General features: G+C 42.0%; 1 protein-coding gene across 1 annotated transcript in view; it reads left to right on the top strand.

The window, feature by feature from the left end:
- The first annotated feature begins 6821 nt into the window (after nt 1–6821).
- The window catches only part of LOC135548308 (zinc finger protein GLIS3-like), a 33544-nt gene continuing 14156 nt past the window's right edge, over nt 6822–26209 (top strand). Inside the window, exons 1-4 of the mRNA XM_064977773.1 lie at nt 6822–7059; nt 13049–13244; nt 13406–14558; nt 20606–20767. Coding sequence (XP_064833845.1) covers nt 13072–13244; nt 13406–14558; nt 20606–20767 — 1488 coding nt within the window. The 5' untranslated portion in view covers nt 6822–7059; nt 13049–13071. The remainder of the gene's footprint in view (nt 7060–13048; nt 13245–13405; nt 14559–20605; nt 20768–26209) is intronic.

The following is a 26209-nucleotide window of genomic DNA, read 5'->3' as shown; positions in this document are numbered from 1 at the left end:
TAATTGCAATCATTTTAGGTGGAAAAGTACACATTTCCTGACTCAAAACCGATGGTGCTTTTGATAAACAGAGTTCAATCGGCCATATGCTTTCAATAAAACAAAGATTTGTCTACAATTCTCTGATTTCTAGATCGTTCTTTGACTGACAATGGAGCAGAGCTAGCAATGCCAGGAAAGAGAGGGGGAGAAGGCAAACTCCACATAACGAGTTCCAATGTATGGAATCAATTGGGAAATGTTTGATTTTAGGTCAAATTCCCCTTTAAGGCCCCCAATATAAACCAGATAATGATCAGTTTGCGCCCCCAAAAATAACAAGTTAGACAAGCCTACTGAGCTAAAAATGGACCAGCCCATTAGGCATTTGCCAGAAATACCAGATGGCAGGTCCACCACTGCACCTGCATCCCACACAGCTCTACTGGACAGATGGGACATGGAGGAAGAGAGAAATAATAGCCTATGTCTTTATCAAGCCTTATAAGACAACACCTGTATAGAAAGATACTGTAGTCATCATTCTACTGCTGAAGTTAGAAAGTGATGTAAAGCACGATCAGGGTGAGATACTGAGATAAATGTAGCTAATTACTGTCTTAAAAGGATAACACAGCTTCCGGGTAATCAGATGAGGTGGAGGTCATCAGCAGTACATACACAACTGTGTTATGGGAATGTTCTTTCCAACATACAGTAAGAAGTCTCCACAGTATGGACAGATTTCATTTCCCATCTGACACTTTACAAACTCCAAGTCGATTGCAAATAGGTTTTAATTCATTCTATGGCCATACAAACATGCTGTCATACTGTCAAGACATTCAAGAAATGTTAACATCCAATCTCACCAAGTCAAATGCTAGTTATTACAGTATGACCTTGGATGCAGATTGTCATTAAAAGTTTGCTTCATCACATGCAATGTGTCTGAAAAAAAAACTTTGAACAGGCCTAGCTAGTGTCATTGTCAGGTGGCCTCGTGGGAGTTCCTCCACTCCAGTGAGGGGTAGCTAGTATGACTATATGGTGCAATTAGAGGGGTGATGTGATGGGTGTCCTCCAGGTAGTGTCCCAGTAGAAGTAGGAGGAGGGGGGCTATTAATGACCATCTGCTCAGAGAGCGGCTAGTATCACCTCTTTAATGAAGATGAATGTGTAGATAGGAGGGCCTGACCAGGAGGTGCCATGCAGGGGGCTAATGACACGTGGAGGGTCCACTGCCCAGGCTCCCTAATGAGAGAGATTGGAACCTGAAGACTTAATACAATCAGTATCAGACATAATATTAGAGAGATATTGAGTAGCCCCTGCATGACTTTACACTATTCAGGGAGCATCAGCTACACACTTATCAAACACAACTTTTGATGGCCTGTCACATTTAATGTGATGCCATGTCTATTATTCAAGAGGTTGAATACGTTTGAAAGTGTCAGATAAGGATGTAAAAAGTGTAAAGTTTTATGTAACGGTGACATCTCTTTTTGAAGTGGTTACGCCTCTAGTTTGAAGTGATGCTGCATTTGTATTGTCATTTCAAAGTTCATGCTTAACACTCAACATTCCAAGTAGAACTACTTGGAATGTTGAGACTCATCTCCTATGAGTGCTCATATTTACTCACTGCATCGAGAGGAGTCAAATGAGAACTATGTTCAACCCAAGTTCAATTCAATCTAAAATCCTGTAGGCCTACCTAATTCACAAGCAAGCCTATTGATCATTTTTCCCCCTGGGATGTTCACAAACTCATCTGGCACAGGTCTTGCTTATTTTCTCAACTACCTCTCAAAACTCACAATAGCTCTGGGAAATTGCAGCTCCAGCTCTTTTATGTTTACACATCCACAGATCACCACTGCAGTGGAAGAAGATGATGAACAACACTGTGCTTCATGTTTCAAGTTACTGGATTTCCATTCATATGTATACAAAGAAGTACTTCCATACAGAAAACATTTCATGAGCTGTGAATGTCAATTTCAAAGCTTTTAAAACAGAACAAATGTCTAGTATCTTTTCATTACGTTTTACAAAAATACTAGTTTCCATTGTCTGCCTTAATTTAGGTGTCGTGCTGGCCCGGGAATCCTGTCAGATTGGCAGAGGGAGTCGAGGAGCTGAAGGATGTCCAGTACACTCTTAAAAAAAGGGTTGCAAAAGGGTTCTTCGGATGTCCCCATGGGAGAACCCTTTTAAGTTCCAGATATAACCCTTTTTGGTACCAAGTAGAACCCTCTGTGGAAAGTGTTCTATATTGAACCCAAAATGGTTCTACCTGGAACCAAAAATGTTCTTCAAAGGGTTCTCTTGTGGGGACAGCTGAAGAACACTTTTAGGTTCTAGATACAGTAGCACCTTTTTTCTAAGAGTGTATTAGGCAACATATCAGAGGTCCCATATAATTGTGTTGTTAATAACATCCAAAGAGAAGTGAGTTTACAACACATACCCCCAGGCCTGACCCTGCAGGCCTACTGAAATGAAAAACAAGCCTTTGCCCCGAAGGCTGTTTTAAACACGAGCTGTTCTGTCAGCAGTATTTTATTAGAATCATCCTGTTCTCAGAGAACAGAAAAAGAACACATGGCCAGAATGAAAGAGTAGGGGCTTCTGTCTATGTCTCTGCATCCATCTTCTGACTGCAATCCATACATTTTCCTCAGTTAGTGGTCATTCTGTTGCCCAGGTTATAAGTGAAATAGAGTAAGATTGATGGATGGAAGTGAGAGACATTTAGAGGCCCATCTCTTCCTCGCTCATCTCTGTCTGGAGGATTATACTTGGAGGGACTGCCTTCAGAGGGCAGAAGGATGGATGCCTTACACTCCTCCTTTACATTGGCATTCACACAGTGGATGCATCATCCATACTTCAGAGGAGCGGAGAGAGAGAGTTTATGGCCTTTAGAGTGATGATGAGGCATTGTTTCCAGGGAGGCTCAGAGTGCCAGCACTTTTTAACACCTACTCCACACCGTTGTTTACAGTGGAAAGCCACTCATGATGGGCTCTCGAGTGGCGCAGTGGTCTAAGGCACTGCATCTCAGTGCTAGTGGCATCACTACAGACCCTGGTTTGATTCCCGGATGTATCACAACCGGCCGTGATAAAGAGTCCCATAGGGCGGCGCACAATTGGCCCAGCGTCGTTAAGGTTTGGCCCAGGTAGGCCGTCATTGTAAATAAGAATTTGTTCTTAATTAACTGACCTGCCTAGTTAAATAAAGGTAAAACAGATTACTGTATGTTACAGGTTGTCTGACATGATATAAAAAAAATCCATCCTTTATGTAATGGACTTTTGTTGGAGTATCTATTGAATATCTCTTAAGTATTCTTGATTTTTCATTACAGAAAAAATAAATAATGACTGTAATTTTTTTATGTAGTAAAAGGTATGATTCAAATAAATTGATAACTTTAAATCACTACACACATTCCCTCTGTCTCACTCTGCCTACACTAAAAGGGTTGAGTCAGCCTGTAGTAACCTTGTGTTTGACTTGTATTGTCATTAGCAAATCAAACGTGGATTAATTAGCCAGCAGTCACGCGGGATGTGCATTACAGTAAGTGACTATTTTAATATAACTTCAAGAAAAATCGCCAATAGTCTTTCACATTGACACCAGTGCTTGCTGCTTTTGGAAGTGCTGCTACTGTCATTAAGTATGGAATGATTTGTTAAGTGTCAGAAAGCCAATAAATGCATTAAGTACAAATGGATCTCTTTCCAGAAATGGTTGTCACCCCTTTCCCCCCTCTACACCCCCCCCCCCCCACTCTTTACCAAAGTATACACTCGTTTACACATAAACTGTTACAGTATATACTGTTTACATTCACAATAGCAGTTTAATGTGTGACACAGAAAACAGCAATATTTTACCTAGACCATCGCTAAGCTACTGTATCTACAGTATACAGTACACAAATACATGGTTAGAAAGAATGCTGAGTTTACCCTAAGGGTTACATAAACAGTAAATACCATCTACAATGGACATAAACCCTATCGTGGTGTTCCTGCTGTATCAGTGTTTGTAGTGAAGATGGAGTCTGCGTTGTTGCTCTGTCCCCAGCCCTACTGCTGTATCAGTGTTTGTAGTGAAGATGGAGTCTGTGTTGTTGCTCTGTCCCCAGCCCTACTGCTATATCAGTGTTTGTAGTGAAGATGGAGTCTGTGTTGTTGCTTTGCCCCCAGCCCTACTGCTGTATCAGTGTTTGTAGTGAAGATGGAGTCTGTGTTGTTGCTCTGTCCCCAGCCCTACTGCTATATCAGTGTTTGTAGTGAAGATGGAGTCTGTGTTGTTGCTTTGCCCCGAGCCCTACTGCTGTTATATTCTGCCACGCTTTGACATTTACAAACCCACCGTAGCTAGCTTAGCCAAGGAAAAGAGAGAAAGGAGAGGCTATGTCACAGTGGGATCAACGGAAGGTTGCTGCTTGAAGGAAACATACCCTGAAAGTACATAGAATTGTCATGATAATCTTGTAAACAACATCCAATCATATAGTTGATCTCCACAGGCTGAAAATGTTGCCATTTCATGTATTTTAAGAGCTATGTCTGTCCAAAAGGAACACTTAAATACTGTACTACTAGACTCCTAAACCATCTCATTGGTGTACTAACAGTAGCCCCTGCTGGTAAGAGGGAGAACTTTTTACATACAAGGATGTTACAGAACAGAAAATCATTCATAGCATACATCAGTCCTGTGAGCTGATTAATATTACACACAGTACTATTCATATGCAATTAATTATTAAATGATAAATGGGGAATTAATTAATATTGACAGCAAGAGAGAATAGGGAAAGGGACGTGTGAAATACACAGGAGGCTGGTGGGAGGAGATATAGGAGGATGGGCTCATTGTAGTGGCTGAAATGGAATAAATGGAACAGAGTCAAACATGTGGTTTCCATATGTTTGATGTGTTTAATACTGTTTAATTTTTTCTATATCGTTACCATTACAATGAGCACATCCCCCCAACAGCTCCTCCCAACAGCCTACTCTGGTGGAATCCTGTTCGTTGAGGATTAATCATACTTCTACACTCCACTAGATATCCTCATCACACTGACTTCTTGCTGAAAGTTGACATCGAAGTGATGAGGCCAAATTACCATTCTGCCTCACTTCCAGCCTAAAATTCACAATGCAGAGTTACAGTGCAAATGCAATACAAGTTCGACACTTCGACATGTATTTCCCCAGTAATACTCTCATTACTTTACCTGCATTTTCTTCTTGACACTTAAACAGTTTAAATCAGAGAGGGAATGGGGGCTGAAAGATGATCCACTGATCATAAAAGGCATAATACATGCCTGTACACCTGAGAATCTCAGAACCTCCCTGATATCACACTGATTTGGCTAAAAGTATTCTATATCTATGGTACCCACATACGTCAATGTCCCCAATATAGTGTTTTTGACCAGCTCCCTGTCTGAGACAACATAGAAAATGCATTTATTTGGCAGTGAGTGGCACAATGTGTCATTTATTCGCCTCATATTCCCCTTACATTTCTCTTGACACTATTATTGACTGTGATGCCCCTGTCCAGAGGGTTCCTCCTCTATACGGGTTACCAAGCAGACTACTTTCAAGTCACCCTAGAGTAAACACAATTGTTGCTATGCCAACTCGGAGCAAGATCCACAGGGTAAACACTCAAGACGCCAGGAGAAAAGTAGTTAACAATGGAGCCTGAACTGAGGTTGGTGGGGTTGGTGTGGAGGGAGTTTTTGACTAGATGGGATACAGATTTTGGCAGATTTGACTTTTCGTAGCAGGTTAGCAGAACTTACGCAGCAGGTTAGGGGGAATTAGGTTAAGGTTAGGAAAAGGGTTAAGGTTAGAGAAATGCTACAATTTTGATTATTTTATGTTAATTTGACAAAAGCTGTATCCATTTATAGCCATGACCATGGAGGGGTACACTCTTAAAAAAAAGGTGCTATCTAGAACCTAAAAGTGTTCTTTGGCTGTCCCCATAGGAAAATCCTTTGAATAACCCTTTTTGGTTCCAGGCAGAACCCTTTTGGTTCCAGGTAGAACCCTTTCCCCAGAGGGTTCTACATAGAAGCCAAAATAGTTCTACCTGGAACCGAAAATGGTTCTACCTAGAACCAAAAAGGGGACAGCCAAAATTACACTTTTGGAGCCCTTTTTTCTAGCGTGTGGACTGGGAATATTTCTAGACGGAGAAATGAAGTTCCTTACAGCTAAATAAAACAGGCTTAAAAAATAGGAAGTTATTTTATTTTACCTTTATTTAACTAGGCAAGTCAGTTAATTAAGAACAAATTCTTATTTTCAATGACGGCCTACCCCGGTCAAACCCAGACGACACTGGGCCAATTGTGCGTCACGCTATGGGACTCTCTTTTTTTCATTCATTCTTTCTTTCTCTCTATCACACAAACACAGAAAGATACAGCGAGAGAGAGAGACAGACAGACAGACAGACAGACAGACAGACAGAAAGATGACACATGTCTTTTTCATAAAACATATTCATCTGACCAGCTCTGACCTGTGAATGAACCTCCATGAATATGAAAAGTAGGCTAGGCCACATCGATCATATGATGTAGCCTAATATTCAGCTAATTGTCCACAATGTCAATAATTTGCCCAGTTGTAAAATACTACCAACGGCTTTTGGATTTGCATAGAGCAGAGTTACAGAACGTCCTCTTCAAAATGGAATCATATCTCTCACACACAAGGGCAAAACAGTAACCGATACACGTCCCTGCTGGAGATGATGACTAAAACGAATAGCCTACGTAGACTACAAACAAGAGGAGAGCGCGTGCCACTAACTTCCTCACAATTTCTCAAACTCTCAGAGAACATAGAGGGGTATAATATATCGAAACAACAGCGTGGTGATATCGAGAAATTATTGTATAACCTAGATCCATTATTTTATCGAAGTCATCGTCACCTTGCCGTTTCCAGGTTCCAGTTCCACCTTGTCAATCTACTGCGCGTGAATTCACAGAAGATAGTTTAAGTGAATACTTTTCAGGTGAGTAAAAATGTCAGTGGCTGTATTTCCAATTCAATGGTTTGGCCATGTCATTGACTTTAGTTGACTTTACTGTAAACGTTAAATCTGCGTAATGTATTAATACTACAAACGTATAAAATAGTACATTATTTTTCTTTAAAATGACTCTGCTAATAAATTCTAATCTACCAAATTACACATTTAGCAAATTACGTAACGTTAGCCAACAGTAATTTGAAACTGTAATTGCTTTGTATAAAGTTGTTTTTAATTAAATAACATGTACGATTTTATTGACCATAGCCTATCATGTGTGTGTGTTGGACAGAAAGTGCATTAGTGAATTCATTAGGCGTGTATCACCTCTTGAATACACTTATTTTGCAAATCCTGTATTATTATCCTTGTTCATAAACAGTTTGGTCCTAATCACCATATGTGAACTTATGTGAACATTATAGACATGCTTGAAAATGGATGCAATATTTTGCTTTTGTAGCTGAGAGAGTAGAGTAGACTATATGTGACAGGTTGGCTTGATACAGTCTTATGTAGCAACATTTGAAATGTTTTTTTTCATTGGATAAAAGTAGAGACTCAGAGTTATAAAATGGTATATCAAACACTACAGTTAAGGGAGAATGGGGAAAGTAATTCTGCTTTGAATGTTGATAAACTTGTAACCAAATTTTTGAAAAAATGGACCTGGAATGTTTTGGTAAACCTACTGGAGAGCTCTTTCTTGTCTACACCCATTCAGCATTATTCACACCCTCTTAAGCCTTAGCCCCACCCATCTCTTTAAAGGATTCACATGAGGCCATATACTAAACAACCAAAGATTTAAAGACTAAAGGCTGGTTAATACTACGTCTATCGACAGTTGATGCAGTGACATCATGAACATTCTATTGTCGTCTGACATCAAACGTGTTGTTATCGTTATGAAAAAGTATAAACACAAAAACTACAGACTTGTGGTCCAAAATAGCATAGCTAGTGTATATCAGCACCAATAAACCCACCAATTTAAAAATGTATTTAGTATATGTCAATCTAGCAAACCAGGCAACTGAAAGCAACTTTCTAAACAATGTTTTGGTTCATTTCTAGCTTGTTAGCTAGCTAGTTCAAATAATAGCCATTTCATATAGCTGACAACGTCTTCACTTTAGCGCATTTGACTTAAATATTACAGGAAAATAAACTCACAACAAGATCATTATTTACAAGTTAATGGCGAGCCAATTACAGAAAATAGCTTACCGTTGTGAGTGTGACGAAATAAAAGCAGGGCATTCTACCAGAGAATTTTAGAACTTGGACACTGTCTTGTTCACTTTATATCCTAATTTGATTTTGGTGCAGGTCATGTTCTTCACATTACCGTCTCTGGTAAACACATACTATATCAAATAAAATCAAAGTTATTTGTCACATGCACAGGATACAAAAGGTGTAATGAAATGGTTACTTGCATAGTGGAGTCTTTTGTTTAGACATGTAGCTAGCTAGCTAAACAATTAACCATAATCCCAATTCATAACATTACTACCCTGCATGAATCTGCAGGTAGCTAACTAAACAGGTTCAATGTTAGCTAGCCAGCTAACATTAGGCAATAACTAGCAATGCAAATGGCTTTGAGATATGAATAATATTACTATACAGATCATACATGTAACATTAGCTAGCGAGCCAGCCAGCTAACGTTAGCTAGCTAGCTAACAGTACGCTTTAACTTGAAATGAAAACAACTTTCTGACTAAATCAGAAATTTATAATATCTGAAAATGTAGCTAGCTAGACTTTCTTACCCATATACATTGATGGACACTTCTCCCTTTGTCACGGATGCCATGGTTTCCCTTAGTTTTAAGATGTAATCCGGAGACACAACAGCCTTTTGTTTGTTCTCTTTTCGACTCCCTCCACATATTTGCAATCAAACGCCAGAATTTTCTCCATCTCCTTAGGAATCATCCTCTTCTTCCACCAGGCATTCCACTGATTTCAAAACTCAGTCCTCCAGAAAGTGGAGAGCAACATGCTCACAGTTATTACCTACACATACTGAGCAGCCCTTTGTTATAGACAGAAGCGTGGATGGCAGACCAATCCAAACTCATCTCTTGACAAGTCCAGCCCATTCATTATCTCAGCCGATCATGGCTAGCGGGATGGTTCCTCTCTTTTTTCCGTGGCTAAACAAACTAGGCTCGTAATTTAACAATGTTATTTGTATTTACAGATGGCATACAAGTTTGTTATTAAGGCATATGAAAGTTCACATGTTCCAGAAAGCATTTCTGACAAAAAACACACTTAGATTTAAAAAAAAGTTTACATTCATATGCCTCTCCTGTGAAGTAGTGTAGTGACGCATGATATATGCCTAGTTTCCTGAAACAAGTCACATATGGCAACACCTGGGTGGCAGGTAGCCTAGTGGTTATAGTGTTGGACTAGTAACTGAAAGGTTGCAATATCAAATCCCTGAGCTGACAAGGTAAAAATATGCCGTTCTGCCCCTGAACAAGGCAGTTAACCCACTAGGCTGTCATTGAAATTAAGAATTTGTCTTGCCTAGTTAAATAATGATAAAATAAAAATATTGTTTTGAAGATAACAGTGAATTCTTACCTATGCCAGTTATAGTTTGTGACTCCCTTATTACTCATGACTTTAAAATATGCCTGTCTCACTGATACATTTCAGATGTCTTTGTCCATATGGACAGACCACTGAGGGCCGAAGATGAGGGAAAGGGAAAGGGTATACATAGTCAGTTGGACAACTGAATGCATTCAACTGAAAGATGCTGATTTAGATGCTGCTCTTCCTCTTCTGCAAGACTCAATCATTACTTTTGGGAAGAGGAGCATTTTGGGACAAGGCATTATTTTCTCCAAAGGCTATTTGTGAAGAAGACACAGGGTCAGACATGAACGGTAAGGGCTGTCACCTCCTGGTCTCCCTCTCTGGTGTGCCCCTTTCCCTGGGCATGATCACAGGACAGCAGGCCCCATCCATCAGGATACCTATACGCACCACCCTCTCCCTGGGATGCTGTGCCACCCTGATTCCATCTCCGGTGGGTAGCAGGGGCAGAGGGGGGGTCCACTACTCCCAAGTACCCCTCAGCACCAGGACAAACTTTGGTTCCTGCCCTGAGCCTCCGCAAGCAGGTGTTGACCAATGGGAAGCAGCCAACTGTTTTAGGTGTCTTACAGATGTCAGGGCAAAAGTTCCTACCACTAATCAGTGCTTGGCGTCTGACTGCTCTGACTGGTGTCAAAGGTAATTTCTTGAAAGCCTTGTAATAAACAACGTTAAATACAGAGTAATACATTGACACATGGGTAAACAGCCAATGATGATGTCCTGATCTTCTATGTAAGATAACTGTTATGGACTCGAGCAGTCTCAGATTTTTTCCCATCAGTAGGATATAGTGTGACCTTAATGACCTTAGAGCAGTGGTGATCACTCAGCATGTTAAATGCTGATACACTTGTAAATGAGGATGTCACTCCAAATAAGTTTGAAGTGTCCTATTGAAGTAACCACTTGTGGTTTCCTACCATAAACTATTATTTAAAACTTAGATATTTTGGATATGCTCTGACAGGACCTGTGTTGAGGAACTCTTCTTCCTCTCAACTGAAAGATCCCAGTGGGCACATGTCCTAGAACAGAAGACAGGCTCACAGTGATATGTTGTAAGCAGAGTTGTTCAATCAGCCCCTCTCTTCTCCCCTCTCTTGAAAGTAGCACTGATTTACTGCACATTGACATCTTCATACTTCACTTTACCTCAATATCGTCTACCCACCCTAACCTCCAACCCACCCCAGACCTCCTTTGTCCCTGGCCTGTTTATTGATAATTAACCAAGCAGAAAGCTTGTCCCCAAATGACCCAAGGAGGAAAAAGAGGAAGAAAATAAATCTAATCTGTAATGAACAGAGCAGAAAGTATCTCTGTTCAGGTTTGTTAGGGGGAATTTCAGGATTCATAAGCTTCCCCTTACAGAAAAACCACATGATTAAACATGTGTTTTTGGAAAATATTTCACGTGATCACATTTTATTGTGTAGTTTCATGTTATCACGTTACTTTACATGTTCAAATCTTATCACATTAACTTCACATAAGAGCACATGTGATCACAGGAAAACATGTTTCTGGAACAATTTACATGCAATCACGTGAAATTCATGTGGTTTTTCCGTAAGGGTCTACTGAACACGACAAAAACCATTAGGTTTGTGTTTGATTTCTGTTGAAGATGTCTGTCTCACGGGTCCCTGGTGTGCAAACACAGGTTGCTGTGTTAATATGGTGAAGTGAACTGTGATGGAGATGAACAGACCCTGAACCATGGATTCATTGCATCTCTATCAAAGTCAGATACTGACAGTAAAAACTAGAAATGTGTGTCAGATACATTTTTATTTATTTTATTGAACCTTTATTTAACTAGGCAAGTCAGTTAAGAACAAATTCTTATTTACAATGACGGCCTACGAAAAGGCAAAAGGCCTCCTGCGGGGACGGGCTGGAATTAAAAATATATTTTTTAATTATAAATATAGGACAAAACACACATCATGACAAGAGAGACAACACAACACCACATAAAGAGAGACACAGTATGATGACTGGTTGGATGCAAATGACAATGCCACAACCACATTGTAGAAGACTGCACTAGTTAAAGCACTCACTACAAATACACACAGTGAGAGTTCTCCACAACCTTCTTTCTATTATATAGACAAGTTGTCTTGTCTATAATTTACTTAGAAAAGCTTAATTCTATTATTAATTAACTTACGAAAGTGGTTATTTTTAATCTTGTTTCAACCTGTGTTAAACAATGTTGATTGAAAGACTTTAGCACAAGCAACAACACTGCAATGTTGAGCCTGGAGTGCTCAGATATAGGCTTCTGATTCAATATGATTTTTGTAATACAGGGTTTTTTCTGGATAAAAAGGGATCTTAGGTGGTGAGCGTGGTAGGAGGCGTGTGTCACAACTTCGGTTCCTCTCCTTGTTCGGGCGGCTTTCGGCGGTCGACGTCGCCGGCCTTCTAGCCATCGCCGATCCACCTTTCATTTTCCATTTGTTTTGTCTTGTCTTCCTGCACACCTGGTTTACATCTCCTACTAATTACATGTGTATTTAACCCTCTGTTCCCTACATGTCTGTATGGGGTATTGTTTATTGTTGGCAAGGTTGGCACGCTTCCGGCTGGTTTGTGCCGGTTTTTGTTTTATTACCCGTGCTTTGTGGCAGCCGGTACTTTGTACTTGGGTTTTGTACTTTTGCTGCCTCATTTTGTTTCCTTGGGCATTTTGTGTTGTGACACGGTTGGGTTCTGTATTATGATGGCCTAAGTAAAGTGCTTTGTCCATTCATCTCTGCTCTCCTGCGCCTGACTTCCATCCACCAGCTGCACCCACCATTGACAGCATGGCAATGGGCGTGGCCGGCACGGCTGAATTTTAGAGGAAACCTCATCTTGGTGTGGAGACATTTTTGCATTTGCCAACTTCTTGCAATTCTATACATTTCAACATGGAGCTGAGATAAATAAAAAAGTTTTGAAGCTAATTTCCTGCAATTCTACAAATTTTGCCATGGAGCTTTGAGAAAATGTTGCAATTCTATGCATTTGGCCATGGATAATAATTCTGTGTTCGTTTCCTCAAACATAATAACAAAATCAATACTGCTAAATGCATTGTTTTTTAAATGTTCAATTCCCACTGACTGTCTAGCTTTTATTTTGGTGATTGTTAATTCTCAAATATTATATTATAAAAACATATTTTAGTCGTTAAAGTTTACACTGAAAGTGTTTTTGCAACCCATAAAATGTCATCTTTTTTTTCACTGTTTTGATTTGTAAAGCATATGGTCTAATTTCCTATGTCCCTGTAGAATATGACCTTGGTGGTGAACCCTCAACCCTCTAATGGTGAACTTATCTCTACCAGGTTACTTTGTCTCAGGACCAAGTATGCAGGTGTTGGGCCAACAGGCTGGTGCTAACCTCTGGGTCACCAGTAGTCCCATGGTGGTCCAGAGCCTGGGTCCAGTATCTCCTGTCACGAGTCAGTCCTACACCTCTGTGCCTCTGGTACCACACCCCCAACCCCCACAAGACCTAGTGGTACCGTACACAGATACCAGGTGAGTCAACCTCTGCACCACTCTAGGTGAGGGAGTATACCACCATACTCTTGTCATTACACTGATTTCTGTACTCTAAACAAAGTCAACATACAGTACTATATTAAACATTTGTGTTACTCATTTGTGAGATTCACCATGTACTTCTATCCTTTCTTCAGGTCCTTGTTCTCCAGAGACTCCCTGGCATCCACCACCCTGAGCCTAGCAGAGACCCAGGAGTGGCCCTATGGCTACCGGGTCTTTCCTCCACTCTGCCCACAACAGGGTTCCACCCAGGCCAGCAAGGGGGGTGGGCTGCTCAGCCTGCCCCCTGGCACTGCCATGTCTGGGGGCACCAGCATCTCCAACTCTGCCTCCCTGCCCTCCTACCTGTTTGGGGGAGATGCCAACAGCCCCCGGCAGTACTCAGCCCACTCCAAAAAGAGGGCCCTCTCCATCTCACCTCTATCAGACGGCTATGGCCTTGACTTCAACTCCATCATCCGTACCTCGCCCACCTCGCTGGTGGCTTACATCAATGGCTCCCGGAGCTCTCCGACCTCCCACCACACCCTTTCACCCCTCCAGCCTGAGGTCTATGGCCACTTCCTGGGGGTGAGAGGGAGCTGTATCCCCTATCCTCAGACTCCAGGCCCCCTCAGCCTCACAGCCTCCACGCTTGCTCTGACCCCACAGAGTGACCCCCAACTTGAATTGGAGTGTGGCCGCATGCAGAGGCTGGAGCAGGGCAGGACGCTGGAGAGCCAGATGGCTAACATGGTGGTGGAGCAGCAGTGTCTCCCAGAGGAGGGAAGAACACCACAGAGGGCTGACAGTAACACTAATGACCTGGTGCCATCTCTACACTTTCAGCTTGAGTTGGCCACCATCATCAGATCAGATAGTCCACCGCAGGGCCCCCCACCTCCTTACCACTCTCACTACCAGCACCGCCACCTCAAAAGACCTCCTAGCCACATCCAGGGTCAGCCCCAGTCCCAGGGCCCTGTCTCTCAGCCCCCCCCAGCTCCCCCTGGGCATGGGACCAGCCTCGTGCCCCATCCCCTGTCCCTCTTCCCCATGCTGGAGGAGGGGGAGCTGGAGGACTACAGTGGGGGGCACTGCTGCCGCTGGGTGGACTGCAGTGCTGTGTATGACCAAAAGGAGGAGCTGGTTAGGCACATAGAGAAGCGCCATGTGGACCAGCGGAAGGGCGAAGACTTCACCTGCTTCTGGGCGGTGTGTCCACGCAGGTTCAAGCCCTTCAACGCCCGCTACAAACTCCTCATCCACATGAGAGTCCACTCTGGAGAGAAGCCCAACAAGTGCACGGTACATACCAAATCAATCTCTGGTGAAAGCCTCAAAACTGCCTTTAACATGCAAGTGTGTATCTGTTTAGTCATCCACTTCAGAATCCATTGGCTTTACCTGAACCCAATTTTACATACCATCCCCCTTATGCATAATGGTTAACATACTTTTTTCCATAAGTGTGTTACAGGGGGTTCCCTTCCCGACTGTCTCTCCTGTCTACTGTGAGTCAACCAGCCAGGGAAATAGACATCTTGAAGTACGCATGTTGTACCTCTTTAATGCCTTTGTGTGCTTTGATGTACGTTTGAAGGCTAAAGGTTGGGGTCAGAAATTTGGTCTTTCTCCTTTTAACTGTTGCCATGGGCTAATTAGCCAGCTCTGTGAAAATTGACATGAGAGTTGTAGTTATTAAATCAGCACAAAGACAGTGCAGTGCTTAATATCTGGCAGGGTACCAGTCAGTAAGCCTCCTGCTCTCTCTCTCTCCCCCCGTCTGCCACCCCCCCCCCTCTCCCCCTCTCTCTCCCTCTCTTGCTCTACCAGGCCTGTCAGTAGCCAATAAGACTTATTAGTGCCAAGTCAGGTACAGACTTGGCTGGGTTTCTGTGAAGGTGATGCCCCCTGGCCCGGTTCTGATCGGTCTGGTTATATGGCCAAGCAAAGAGACAGTTGAATGCAGTTCATCTGAAAGCCATGTATCCTTGGACCTGGTTCTGATGAGGGAATTGACTGGATTCCCCCGAGACAGGTGCTCCCAGGCCTAGTGCTGCTGCTGGTGGTTCTCGTAAATGTGCCACGTTTTGGTTCTCTTCACTAGTCTCTATCGGTTGACAGATGAGTTGTACCTCACTGTATGTTAGAGCTAGGCGATATGGACTAAAATCCATATTTTGCCCTAAATTACCTGAATTGATGCGATAATGATATAACAATTATAACATTAATATGCATTATCTTTTGAACTACTATGACTAGTTTTATGGTTGTTGCTATCAATTCTAGTACAATCACCCATATTAGCAAACTTATTTCAAACATATTTACATTTCTCTAGTATAGGCTACTTATTGCATTGAACGATATCAGCAAAATGCCTGCGATAAGTGATTGGTGTCGTTAATTTTCAGTTAATCGTCCTAGCTCTACTGTGTTGTAAATGCAGTTAAAGGTATACTTCAGGAGCCATAGCGGCAAAACATCTATGCACATTAGTTGCAGTAATGAGCTTGGGCTCTGTTTTAGGATCATCGAGCTGGATGAGTAGAGTTAACTAGGTTTCCAAGGAGAGAATATCACACTCATTCTCAAGATCACAGTCTGGATGATTGTAGAGATACCCCACACTCTCAACCCCACTGGGAACATACTTGAGGTTCAGATGAGGAATAGACCAACCATTCTCATTCCTTTTCTTGTTTCGCCGCTTCTTGGTTTGTCAATTATTAACTGGATGCATAACTGTGGTCGACCTTTCGCTCCAAAACACTCACAAAACACTGCATCCCACTGCTGGCTTGCTTCTGAAGCTAAGCAGGGTTGGTCCTGGATGGGAGACCAGATGCTGCTGGAAGTGGTGTTGGAAGGCCAGTACGAGGCACTCTTTCCTCTGGTCTAAAAAATATTCCAATCCCACCAGGGCAGTGATTAGGGACACATTCATCCCCCTCCTCTCCCCTGTAACTATTTCCCAGGTCGTTGCTGTAAATGAGAATGTGTTCTCAGTCAACTTACCTGGTAAAATAAAAAAATAAAATATTAGTGCTAACCAGTCCCGTTGCTATGGAGGCTGCAGCTGTAGTCAGATGGGTCTGTGTACCATGTAATCTGACCCCCTACCCAAAAACAGAATAGATATTGGATGTGTCAGAAATGGTGCCTTATTCCCTATTTACTGAATTTAGTGCCATTTTGTACGTACAGATGTCGGATCTTCATTTGACCCGTATTGTCGCAGCAAAATAATTCTGCAGCAACAGGATTTGAACATTTAGTCCATAATGTTGCTTGATCAGTGGTTAGGCTAGCCAAAATTAGACTACATGAAGAGTGGAATACTGTTACTATAACTGTGTGTTATTATGGGTAGAATCTTACATTTATCACCCTGTTGCTGGAGAACTTTCAATGTATTTGAGGTTTAAAAAAGCTTACGAAAATTGTATCAACTCCTACAAAAATGTCCATTAATTATAATCCACATAATAATTCACATTTCCTGTTGCTTCAGGATTATTTTCCTACTGTAGCAAACTGGTTCAAATTAAGATCATACATCTGTATCCATTGTACACCATCCCATCATCCCAGGTTTGACTCGGCAGCATAAGATAAAAAAGTCCTACTGAAAAGAAGTAGAACATGGTCAGTACATTATTGACAAAAACAGTCAGAAAACCAAGACTTACTGAACAAAAACAGTCTAAGCAATCAAAGCCAGGATCCTGACAAGATCCAGACTTAGACAACAGAGCCTCTCACAGAAAGAGAGGACCAGGTCTTAGATGCCATGCCAACCAATTGTTCAAGATTTACGCTCTGGCTTATTGTGAGGAATGATTGACAGGAATAGGGTTGCAAACAGTAGTCCTATAAATCTACCCCAATTCTTGTATTATTTTTAACTTAACAACATGAATTGGGGTATTTAGAATATTGTATAGGTAGAGAACATTGAAAGGAACAAGTCTGTGTCAATAACTCAGTTTTGGCTAAAATGCAGATAAACCCTTTCCACTGGGCACAGATATCAATTCAACGTCTATTCCACGTTGGTTTAATGTAATTTCATCGAAATTACTTGGAAACAATATTGATTCAACTAGTGTGTTCCCAGTGGATTATCATTCCAAGCTCTCGATATGTTGACTGGTGTATATCTGGAGTTAGCCGTTTTGATTGATTGGGCCTCAAAGTATGTCACTTACGGTTAACCAAAAAAAGGCCTTCATTCATATGCCATTTCCCTTTCATACTGTAAAAAATCTGATTGTACATTTTCTTGGTGTTGGGTGTTCTATTCTGCACCAGTTTCAAATGAGTAATAGGTTCACTTGTGTAATCACAGTGTGCATTTAAGCATATCAGTTGTTAAGTTGAAAGAAGACATTCAGACTGAAACCCCAGTAGTTCCGTGTTAATCCACTTAGTTCCTTACAATGGACAGCTTGAAATTCTAGTTCTGCCCACACCACCACAGAATGCAGGCCTGGTGAGATTTCTGGTTTGCCAAGATTTTTAGCGGCATCTCTACAACCGCAAGGAGGGAAATAACTTGGCACCAAAAAAACCCGATTCAGACTTCAAAGTATTTTAACAACCCAGCTTCTTCTCAAGTTTCTGTAACTGTTTTTAGCTCTTGTTTTAAAGTAACTGTCCAGTGTTTCCGGAGTTCTATGAAATATGACCTAAAATTAATTACAATATGAGTGAAATAGTTTTTCTTCCCAAAAATTGCAATTGAGTATGTAAAAATTGAAGATTTTTCTGTGTTTGAACGGTGTGGGTGTATCCCAACAACAGAATGGTGTGGGTGTAGACCAGTCAGTAAAAATATTTACATGAGTAGACCACTGATTGGCCATCTCAGCCAATGAGCCATCATGACATTGTGTTCTATGTGGAAATAGAAAGGATTTTTTAAATGGTCTGTTTGAGATAGAAAACTCAACCTCAAATTTGTAAGTGTTTTTTTTCTCCAATTCATCCTTTGGCCACAAATATGAGTGTAGGATAAGTCAACATTATTTGGGTATGAGTTAACAGAATATTAACTTAAAAGTGAGATTTTCACTGGACAGTTACTTTTAAGACCTAAAAATCTCATGGACTAAACTTTTACATTTAAAGAAGAAGATAGCAGACAAGAGGATAATTTGACTTGACTTGACTGAGAATGAGGAGAGGATATGTGAGAGTGAAGTGAGACATGAGAGTCTGAAGAGGATAAGAATGGGACTCGAGCTGTAGATAAGAGTATGAAAAACGCCATGTGAAGATGTGAGATGTGAGAGAGAACAGCGAGAAGAAGTAAGTGAGGAGAAGAGAGAGAGATAAGAGAGTGTGGAGATGTGAGAGAGAAGAGAGAGTGGAGATGTGAGAGGGGATATGTCAAGAGAGTGGAGAAGAGAGATTGGAGATGTCAGAGAGTAGAGAGAGGCTAAGGCACTACTGTGGGCACTAAACTGACTCTGCTGGCACGATGTGGGTGGGTCATTGTTCCCCAGGGCATAGGAGGCTGCCAGGACCTGTCAGGAGGCTGGCTGTGGCATTTAGCTCCACCGAGGAGCCATGTTGCTATCTATTCAGACCCTCTGTCTCTCAAAGCAGCTAAAAGGGGACTATTAGCTTTATTAGAGGGGGGGGGGGCACTGCTGGGCTCCTGGCAGTATAGTTGTGTGATGCTAGTTCTTAGTTTTTTTCCCATCCCCAGGTTGAATGACTATTTATCCTTTATCCTGCTCATTCTCCGTGGCCTGTGTTTTTCTTATGCTAGCCGGTCTGAATGGTCCGATGCTGATCCCTTTCTCTACACTGCTGTTTTGAGTGTCTGGTCATAGGGTACTTTCCTAGGATGCCACTGTATTAGACAACATTTGGACAGAATATCCTGCTGTGTGTGAAGAAGACTTGTGTAAGACTGTCTTTCTCCACTTTCGTAATACACAATGGCTGTTAGGTCATGTCCCCAGACATGCAGGGCATGGTAAACACTCACAAGGAGAGAGATCGTCATCGTTGCATGGGAGACTCCATCTGTAAGCATTAAAATGCTGTTGAAAATACCCCCAAATTCACACATTTACTATGATACAGTCATGCAGAATCAATTTTCTATCCCTAATAGACGGTTGAGCACTAATAGAATTCTCAGGCATATCCGCATCCCTCGATTCCTCTTGAGTTACTTAAGGCTTATAAAATATATCCTTTACTCCATTCCTTTGACATTAAGAACATATGGTTCCCATCAGACGGAGTCATAATGGCTTTACTGGAATTTAGTTTTGGCATAATGACAGTACTCTGCTGGTGGTTGTGGTTTTGCTCTGCAGGGTGTATGTTTGTGCCTGCTGTTTTCCAACTTCGAGAGAGAACAGTGTAGTGTCTCTGGAGTAGGTAGTGCTTTGCCTGTACTGTACGTTAGATATGTGAATTTCATGAAGATACTGTCCTGCAAGAAGATACCAGCAATGTTGATTCAGATAGAGTTCAGAAGAGAAATAGAGTTTGAAGTTAGCGCTATGTTATTACATTAATTAAAGGAATGGGAAATATGTCCCATACGAATGCGATGAGTCAAATAATAAAGGAAGTGTATTTAGTCAGTTCAGACTGAGGGAGAGGTATAGCTATGCAAGGAATCCAGTCCTGGAGGAACAATAATAAAATGGGTCACGGTTCCATGACTCTGTGATGCTGAAGTAAGAACATTCCAAGCACCATGACCGCAGAGAGCGCAAAGTGCTAGGCTTGGCTTACAGTAAGAAACTGTGATGATTCACATGTTTTGAGGGTGAAGTCATTGCAGTGAGGTGGGTAGTACTGCACAAAGGAGAGCTATTCAGTTCTGCTGACTTGAATTAACTACACTACTACTGTATCTCATAGCTTGTGACAGCGAGTGCAGTAGACCTGGGCAGGGAGCAAGTTAAACCTCTCTATCTTAGCCCTTCTACCAGTTGGTGGTAGCATTTTTCTACAATGAGTTACTCTGTCATGTAGCTCCTACGAGACCCTAGAGACAAGATCGTTTTTACAGACATTGAGGTCTGTTTACACACAGATACTGAACCCTGCTGGTTACATTGACAACCTCACCTCTTATATAGTGTTAGTGCTATCTGCAATCCTTGGGTTGTCCGTACCCTAAACCCTAACCTTAACCATAACCTAACCATTTTAAATGTCAATTTCAATGGGGTATTGTCAGTTGGGACATCCCAAGTATCCCAGATAGCCTGAACTATTGATTTGTGGCCCATGATGTACAGTATAGTTTCATGATAGGTATACTAATTGTACACTATCACTCCTGTCCCTGTGCCCTATGTGTGTGGTTGCAGTTTGAGGACTGTCAGAAGGCTTTCTCTCGGCTGGAGAACATGAAGATCCACCTGCGCAGCCACACTGGAGAGAAGCCTTATATATGCCAGCACCCCGGCTGCCACAAAGCCTTCAGCAACTCCAGTGACAGAGCCAAGCATCAGCGCACACACCTGGACACGGTGAGTTGAGTGGCATAACTCAGACAGACACACATATGGTGGGACAATGGCGCCGGAGGAGATGGCTGCCGTTTTACGGTCTCCTAACCAATTGTGTTATTGTGTGTGTTTTTTCGCAACTTATTTTGTACATAATGTTTCTGCCACCATCTCTTATGACCGAAAAGAGCTTCTAGATATCAGGACAGCGATTACTCACCTCGTACTGGAAGAAGAGTTTTTCTTTAACAAGTCGGATATAAAGGACTTACTTCAGACACCCGACAAGGCCCTCATCCCGTCATTCGCAGGAGAAAGAGACAGCGATATCGGGGACGGTCGTGTTGCCTTGTAAGGATCCGATGGAGAGAGGGTAATCTGCCTTTACCATCAGTCCTATCAGCCAACGTTGTTCTCATTGGATAACAAAATAGATGAACTACGACCACATACAGTGGGGAGAACAAGTATTTGATACACTGCCGATTTTGCAGGTTTTCCTACTTACAAAGCATGTAGAGGTCTGTAATTTTTTAGCATAGGTACACTTCAACTGTGAGAGATGGAATCTAAAACAAAAATCCAGAAAATCACATTGTATGATTTTTAAGTAATTCATTTGCATGAATTACATACGTACATACCCCAACCAGAAGCCACGGATTACAGACAACTTGCGCACTGAGCTAAAGGTTAGAGCTGCCGCTTTCAAGGATCGGGACTCTAACCCGGAAGCTTATAAGAAATCACTCAGATAAACCATCAAACATTGTGTGATCTCGCTCTCCGTAGCTGATGTGAGTAAGACCTTTAAACAGGTCAACATTCACAAGGTTGCATGGCCAGACGGATTACCAGGACGTGTACTCGGAGCATGCGCGGACCAACTGGCAATTGTCTTCACTGACATTTTTATCCTGAGTCTTTTATACCAACATGTTTCAAACAGACCACCTTGGTCCGTGTGCCCAAGAACACTAAGGTAACCTGTCTAAATGACTACCGACCTGTAGCACTCACATCTGTAGCCTTGAAGTGCTTTGAAAGGCTGGTCATGGGTCACATCAACACCATTATCCCAGAAACCCTAGACCCACTCCAATTTGAATACCGTCCCAACAGATCCACAGATGATGCAATCTCTATTGCACTCCACACTGCTCTTTCCCACCTTGACAAAAGGGACAACTATATGAGAATTCTATTCATTGACGACAGCTCAGGGTTTAACACCAGTGCCCACAAAGCTCATCACTACGCTAAGGACCCTGGGACTAAACGCCTCCCTCTGCAACTGGATCCTGGAATTTTTAACGGGCTGCCCCCAGGTGGTAAGGGAAGGTAACACATCCGCCACACTCATCCTCAACACGGGGGCCCCCAGGGGTGCGTGCACAGTCCCCTCCTGTACTCCCTGTTCACTCATGACTACATAGCCAGGCACGACTCCAACACCATCATTAAGTTTGCCGATGACACAACAGAGGTAGGCCTGATTACAGACAACGATGAGACAGCCTATAGGGAGGAGGTCAGAGACCTGGCCGTGTGGTGCCAGGATGACAACCACTCCCTCAACGTGATCAAAACAAAGGAGATAATTGTGGACTACAGGAAAAGGAAGAACGAACACACCCCCATTCTCATTGACATGGCTGTAGTGGAGCAGGTTGAGAGCTTCAAGTTCCATGGTGTCCACATCACCAACAAACTATCATGGTCCAAACACACCAAGACAGTCATGCAGAGGCCTACAACAAAGCCTATTTCCCCTCAGGGGACTGAAAAGACTTGTCATGGGTCCTCAGAACTCTAAAAAGTTCTACTGCTGCACAATCAAGAGCATGGTTGCATCACTGCCTGGTATGACAACTGTTCGGCCTCTAACCACAAGGCTCCCGAGTGGTGCAGCGGTCTAGACACTGCATCTCAGTGCAAGAGGAGTCAATACAGTCCCTGGTTCAAATCCAGGCTGAGTCACATCTGGCTGTGATTGGGAGTCCCATAGGGCTGTGGACAATTGACCCAGTGTTTGGTCGGGTATGGCTGGGGTAGGCTGTCATTGTAAATAAGAATTTGTTCTTAATTAACTGACTTGCCTTGTTAAATAATGGTTAAATAAAAAATATATACAGTTGAAGTTTATATAGGTTGGAGTCATTAAAACTCATTTTTCAACCACTCCACAAATGTCTTGTTAACAAACAAATACTTTGTGCATGACACAAGTAATTTTTCCAACAATTGTTTACAGACAGATTAATTCACTATCACAATTCCGGTGGTTCAGAAGTTTACAAACACGAAGTTGACTGTGCCTTTAAACAGCTTGGAAATTTCTAGAATAAGATGTCATGGCTTTAAATGCTTCTGACAATCTAATTTATTTGAGTCAATTGGAAGTGTACCTGTGAATGTATTGCAAGGCCTAGCTTCAAACTCAGTGCCTCTTTGCTTGGCATCGTGGGAATATCAAATGAAATCAGCCAGACCTCAGAAAACAAATTGTGGACCTCAACAAGTCTGGTTCATCCTTGGGAGCAATTTCCAAATGCCTGAAGGTACCACGTTCATCTGTACAAACAATAATACGCAAGAATAAACACCATCCGACCACGCAGCCGTCATACTGCTTTGTCTCCTAGAGATGAACATGCTTTGGTGCGAAAAGTGCAAATCAATCCCAGAACAACAGCAAAGGACCTTGTGAAGATGCTGGAGGAAACAGGTACAAAATTATCTATATCCACAGTAAAACAAGTCCTGTATCGACATAACCTAAAAGGCGGCTCAGCAAGGAAGAAGCCACTGCTCCAAAACTGCCATAAAAAAATCCTGACTACCGTTTGCAAATGCACATGGGGACAAAGATCGTACTTTTTGGAGAAATGTCCTCTGGTCTGATGAAACATAAATAGGACTGTTTGGTCATAATGACCATTGTTATGTTTGGAGGAAAAAGGAGGATGCTTCAAGCCGAAGAACACCATCCTAACCGTGAAGCACGATGTTGGCAGCATCATGTTGTGGGGGTGCTTTGCTGCAGGAGGGACTGGTGCACTTCACAAAATAGGTGGCATCATGAGGAAAGAAAAATTATGTGGATATATTGCAGCAACATCTCAAGACATCAGTTAAAGCTTGGTAGCAAATGAGTCTTCCAAATGGACAATGACCCCAAGCATACTTCCAAAGTTGTGGCAAAATGGCTTAAGGACAACAAAGTCAAGGTATTGGAGTGGCCATCACAAAGCCCTGACCTCAATCCTGAAGAAAATGTGTGGGCAGAACTGAAGAAGCGTGTGCGAGCAAGGAGGCCTACAAACCAGACTCAGTTACACTAGCTCTGTCAGGAGGAATGGGCCAAAATTCACCAAACTTATTGTGGGAAGCTTGTGGAAGGCTACCCAAAACGTTTTACCCAAGTTAAACAATTTAAAGTCAATGCTACCAAATACTAATTGAGTGTATGTAAACTTCTGACCCACTGGAAATGTGATGAAAGAAATAAAAGCTGAAATAAATCATTCTTCCTACTATTATTCTGACATTTCACATTCTTAAAATAAAGTGGTGATCCTAACTTACCTAAGACAGTGAATTGTTACTAGGATTAAATGTCAGGAATTGTGAAAAACTTGAGTTTAAATGTATTTGTCTAAAGGTGTATGTAAACTTCCGACTTCAACTGTATATTACAAAGGCACTACAGAGGGTTGTGCGTACGGCCCAGTACATCATGGGGGCCAAGCTTCCTGCCATCCAGGACCTCAATAGCTTGCAATGTCAGAGGGAGGCCCTTAAAATTGTCAAAGATAAGACTCCTGAACAGCTAATCAAATGGCTACCCAGGTGATTTGCATTGCCCCCCTCTTTTATGCTGCTCTTACTCCCTGTTTATTATCCATGCATAGTCACTTTAACTCTTCTTACATGTACATTACTGTTCAAAAGTTTGGGGTCAGTTAGAAATGTCCTTGTTTTTGATAGAAAAGCACCTTTGTTTGTCCGTTAAAATAATAGTAAATTGAACAGAAATTAGAGTGTAGACATTGTTAATCTTGTAAATGACTATTGTAGCTGGAAATGGCAGATTTTTTAAATGGAATATCTACATAGGCATACAGAGACCCATTATCAGCAACCATCACTCCTGTGTTCCAATGGCACGTTGTGTTACCTAATCCAAGTTATCATTTTAAAAGGCTAATTGATCATTAGAAAGCCCTTTTGCAATGATGTAGCACAGCTGAAAACTTGTCCTGATTAAAGAAGCAATATAACTGGCCTTAGACTAGTTGAGTATCAGGAGCATCATACCAAGGTGGCATAGCAGTCAGACGTCCTTTCTCCTCATCTTGTCGTGGCCCGTGTATATATATATATTTCCATCTTTCTTTCGCATATCTTTTATATATTTTCTTTTCCAAAAACTCAACTTCAAAACACTCTCCTGCATCACCAATTTAAAAATAAAAAAAGTATTATTTACCTCAAATCTGAAATCTACAATAGAAGCTAACCAGAAGCTTGCCAAAAACTAACCAGAAGCTAGCCAGAAGCTAACCAGAAGCTAGCCAGTTTACTGGCTAACGTTAGTATTCAGCTGACCACGGTTTGTGGTCATCGGCTATCCTTTAGCTCGAAAAGCTATTTTTCTCTCCATATCCCCGGATTTCAACACAAGCTCTGGACATTTACACCTGGATCTTGCAGCTAGGTAGCTGCTATCCGTGTGACTATTGGCTTACGTTGATCCCGGAGCAAACATAAATTAATCCGGAGCTAGCCAGCTGAAGAGTTCCATCAGCCACTCCTGGGCTACAATCACCTATCCGGACCGATGCGGAGCCCCACTGGGCCTTCACGACTGGACTACCGACGTTTTCTGCCCGAGGAAGTTATCCAACTGGCCCCTCCGTCGCGACGATACCTGAACGTCCATCTGCGGCCCGCTAATCGTTAGATGTCTTATCGGCTGCTATCTGAATAGGTCTATCGGACAATTTTTCTTGGGTCACTATAACTATATCTATTTTTGACAGATTGATCCCTACTACCACACGGAACCCCACTAATCTACCGGCGGAAATGCACGAGGTGACTAAAAACAAACCTCCATCCTATGCTAGCTCTCTTCCAATTGTAACGCTTTTCGTTGGTGGAAGAAGGAGTAGACCAAAGCGCAGCGTGGTACGTGTTCATGATACCTTTAATAAACTGAACACTGAATGCAACTGAACAAGAGAATAAAGGAAAACCGAAACAGTCCCGTATGGTGAAAACACTGAAATTGAAAATAACCACCCACAAACAAGAGTGGGAAAGCAGGCTACCTAAGTATGATTCTCTATCAGAGACAATGATTGACAGCTGCCTCTGATTGGGAACCATACCAATCAGATATATAAACACAAGAACAAAACATAGAATGCCCACCCCAACTCACGCCCTGACCAAACT

Source organism: Oncorhynchus masou, chromosome 11 (assembly GCF_036934945.1).
Source record: "Oncorhynchus masou masou isolate Uvic2021 chromosome 11, UVic_Omas_1.1, whole genome shotgun sequence".
Taxonomy (NCBI): Eukaryota; Metazoa; Chordata; class Actinopteri; order Salmoniformes; family Salmonidae; genus Oncorhynchus; species Oncorhynchus masou.
The sequence above is the reverse complement of the archived record's forward strand: the minus strand, read 5'-3'. Positions and strand labels throughout refer to the sequence as shown.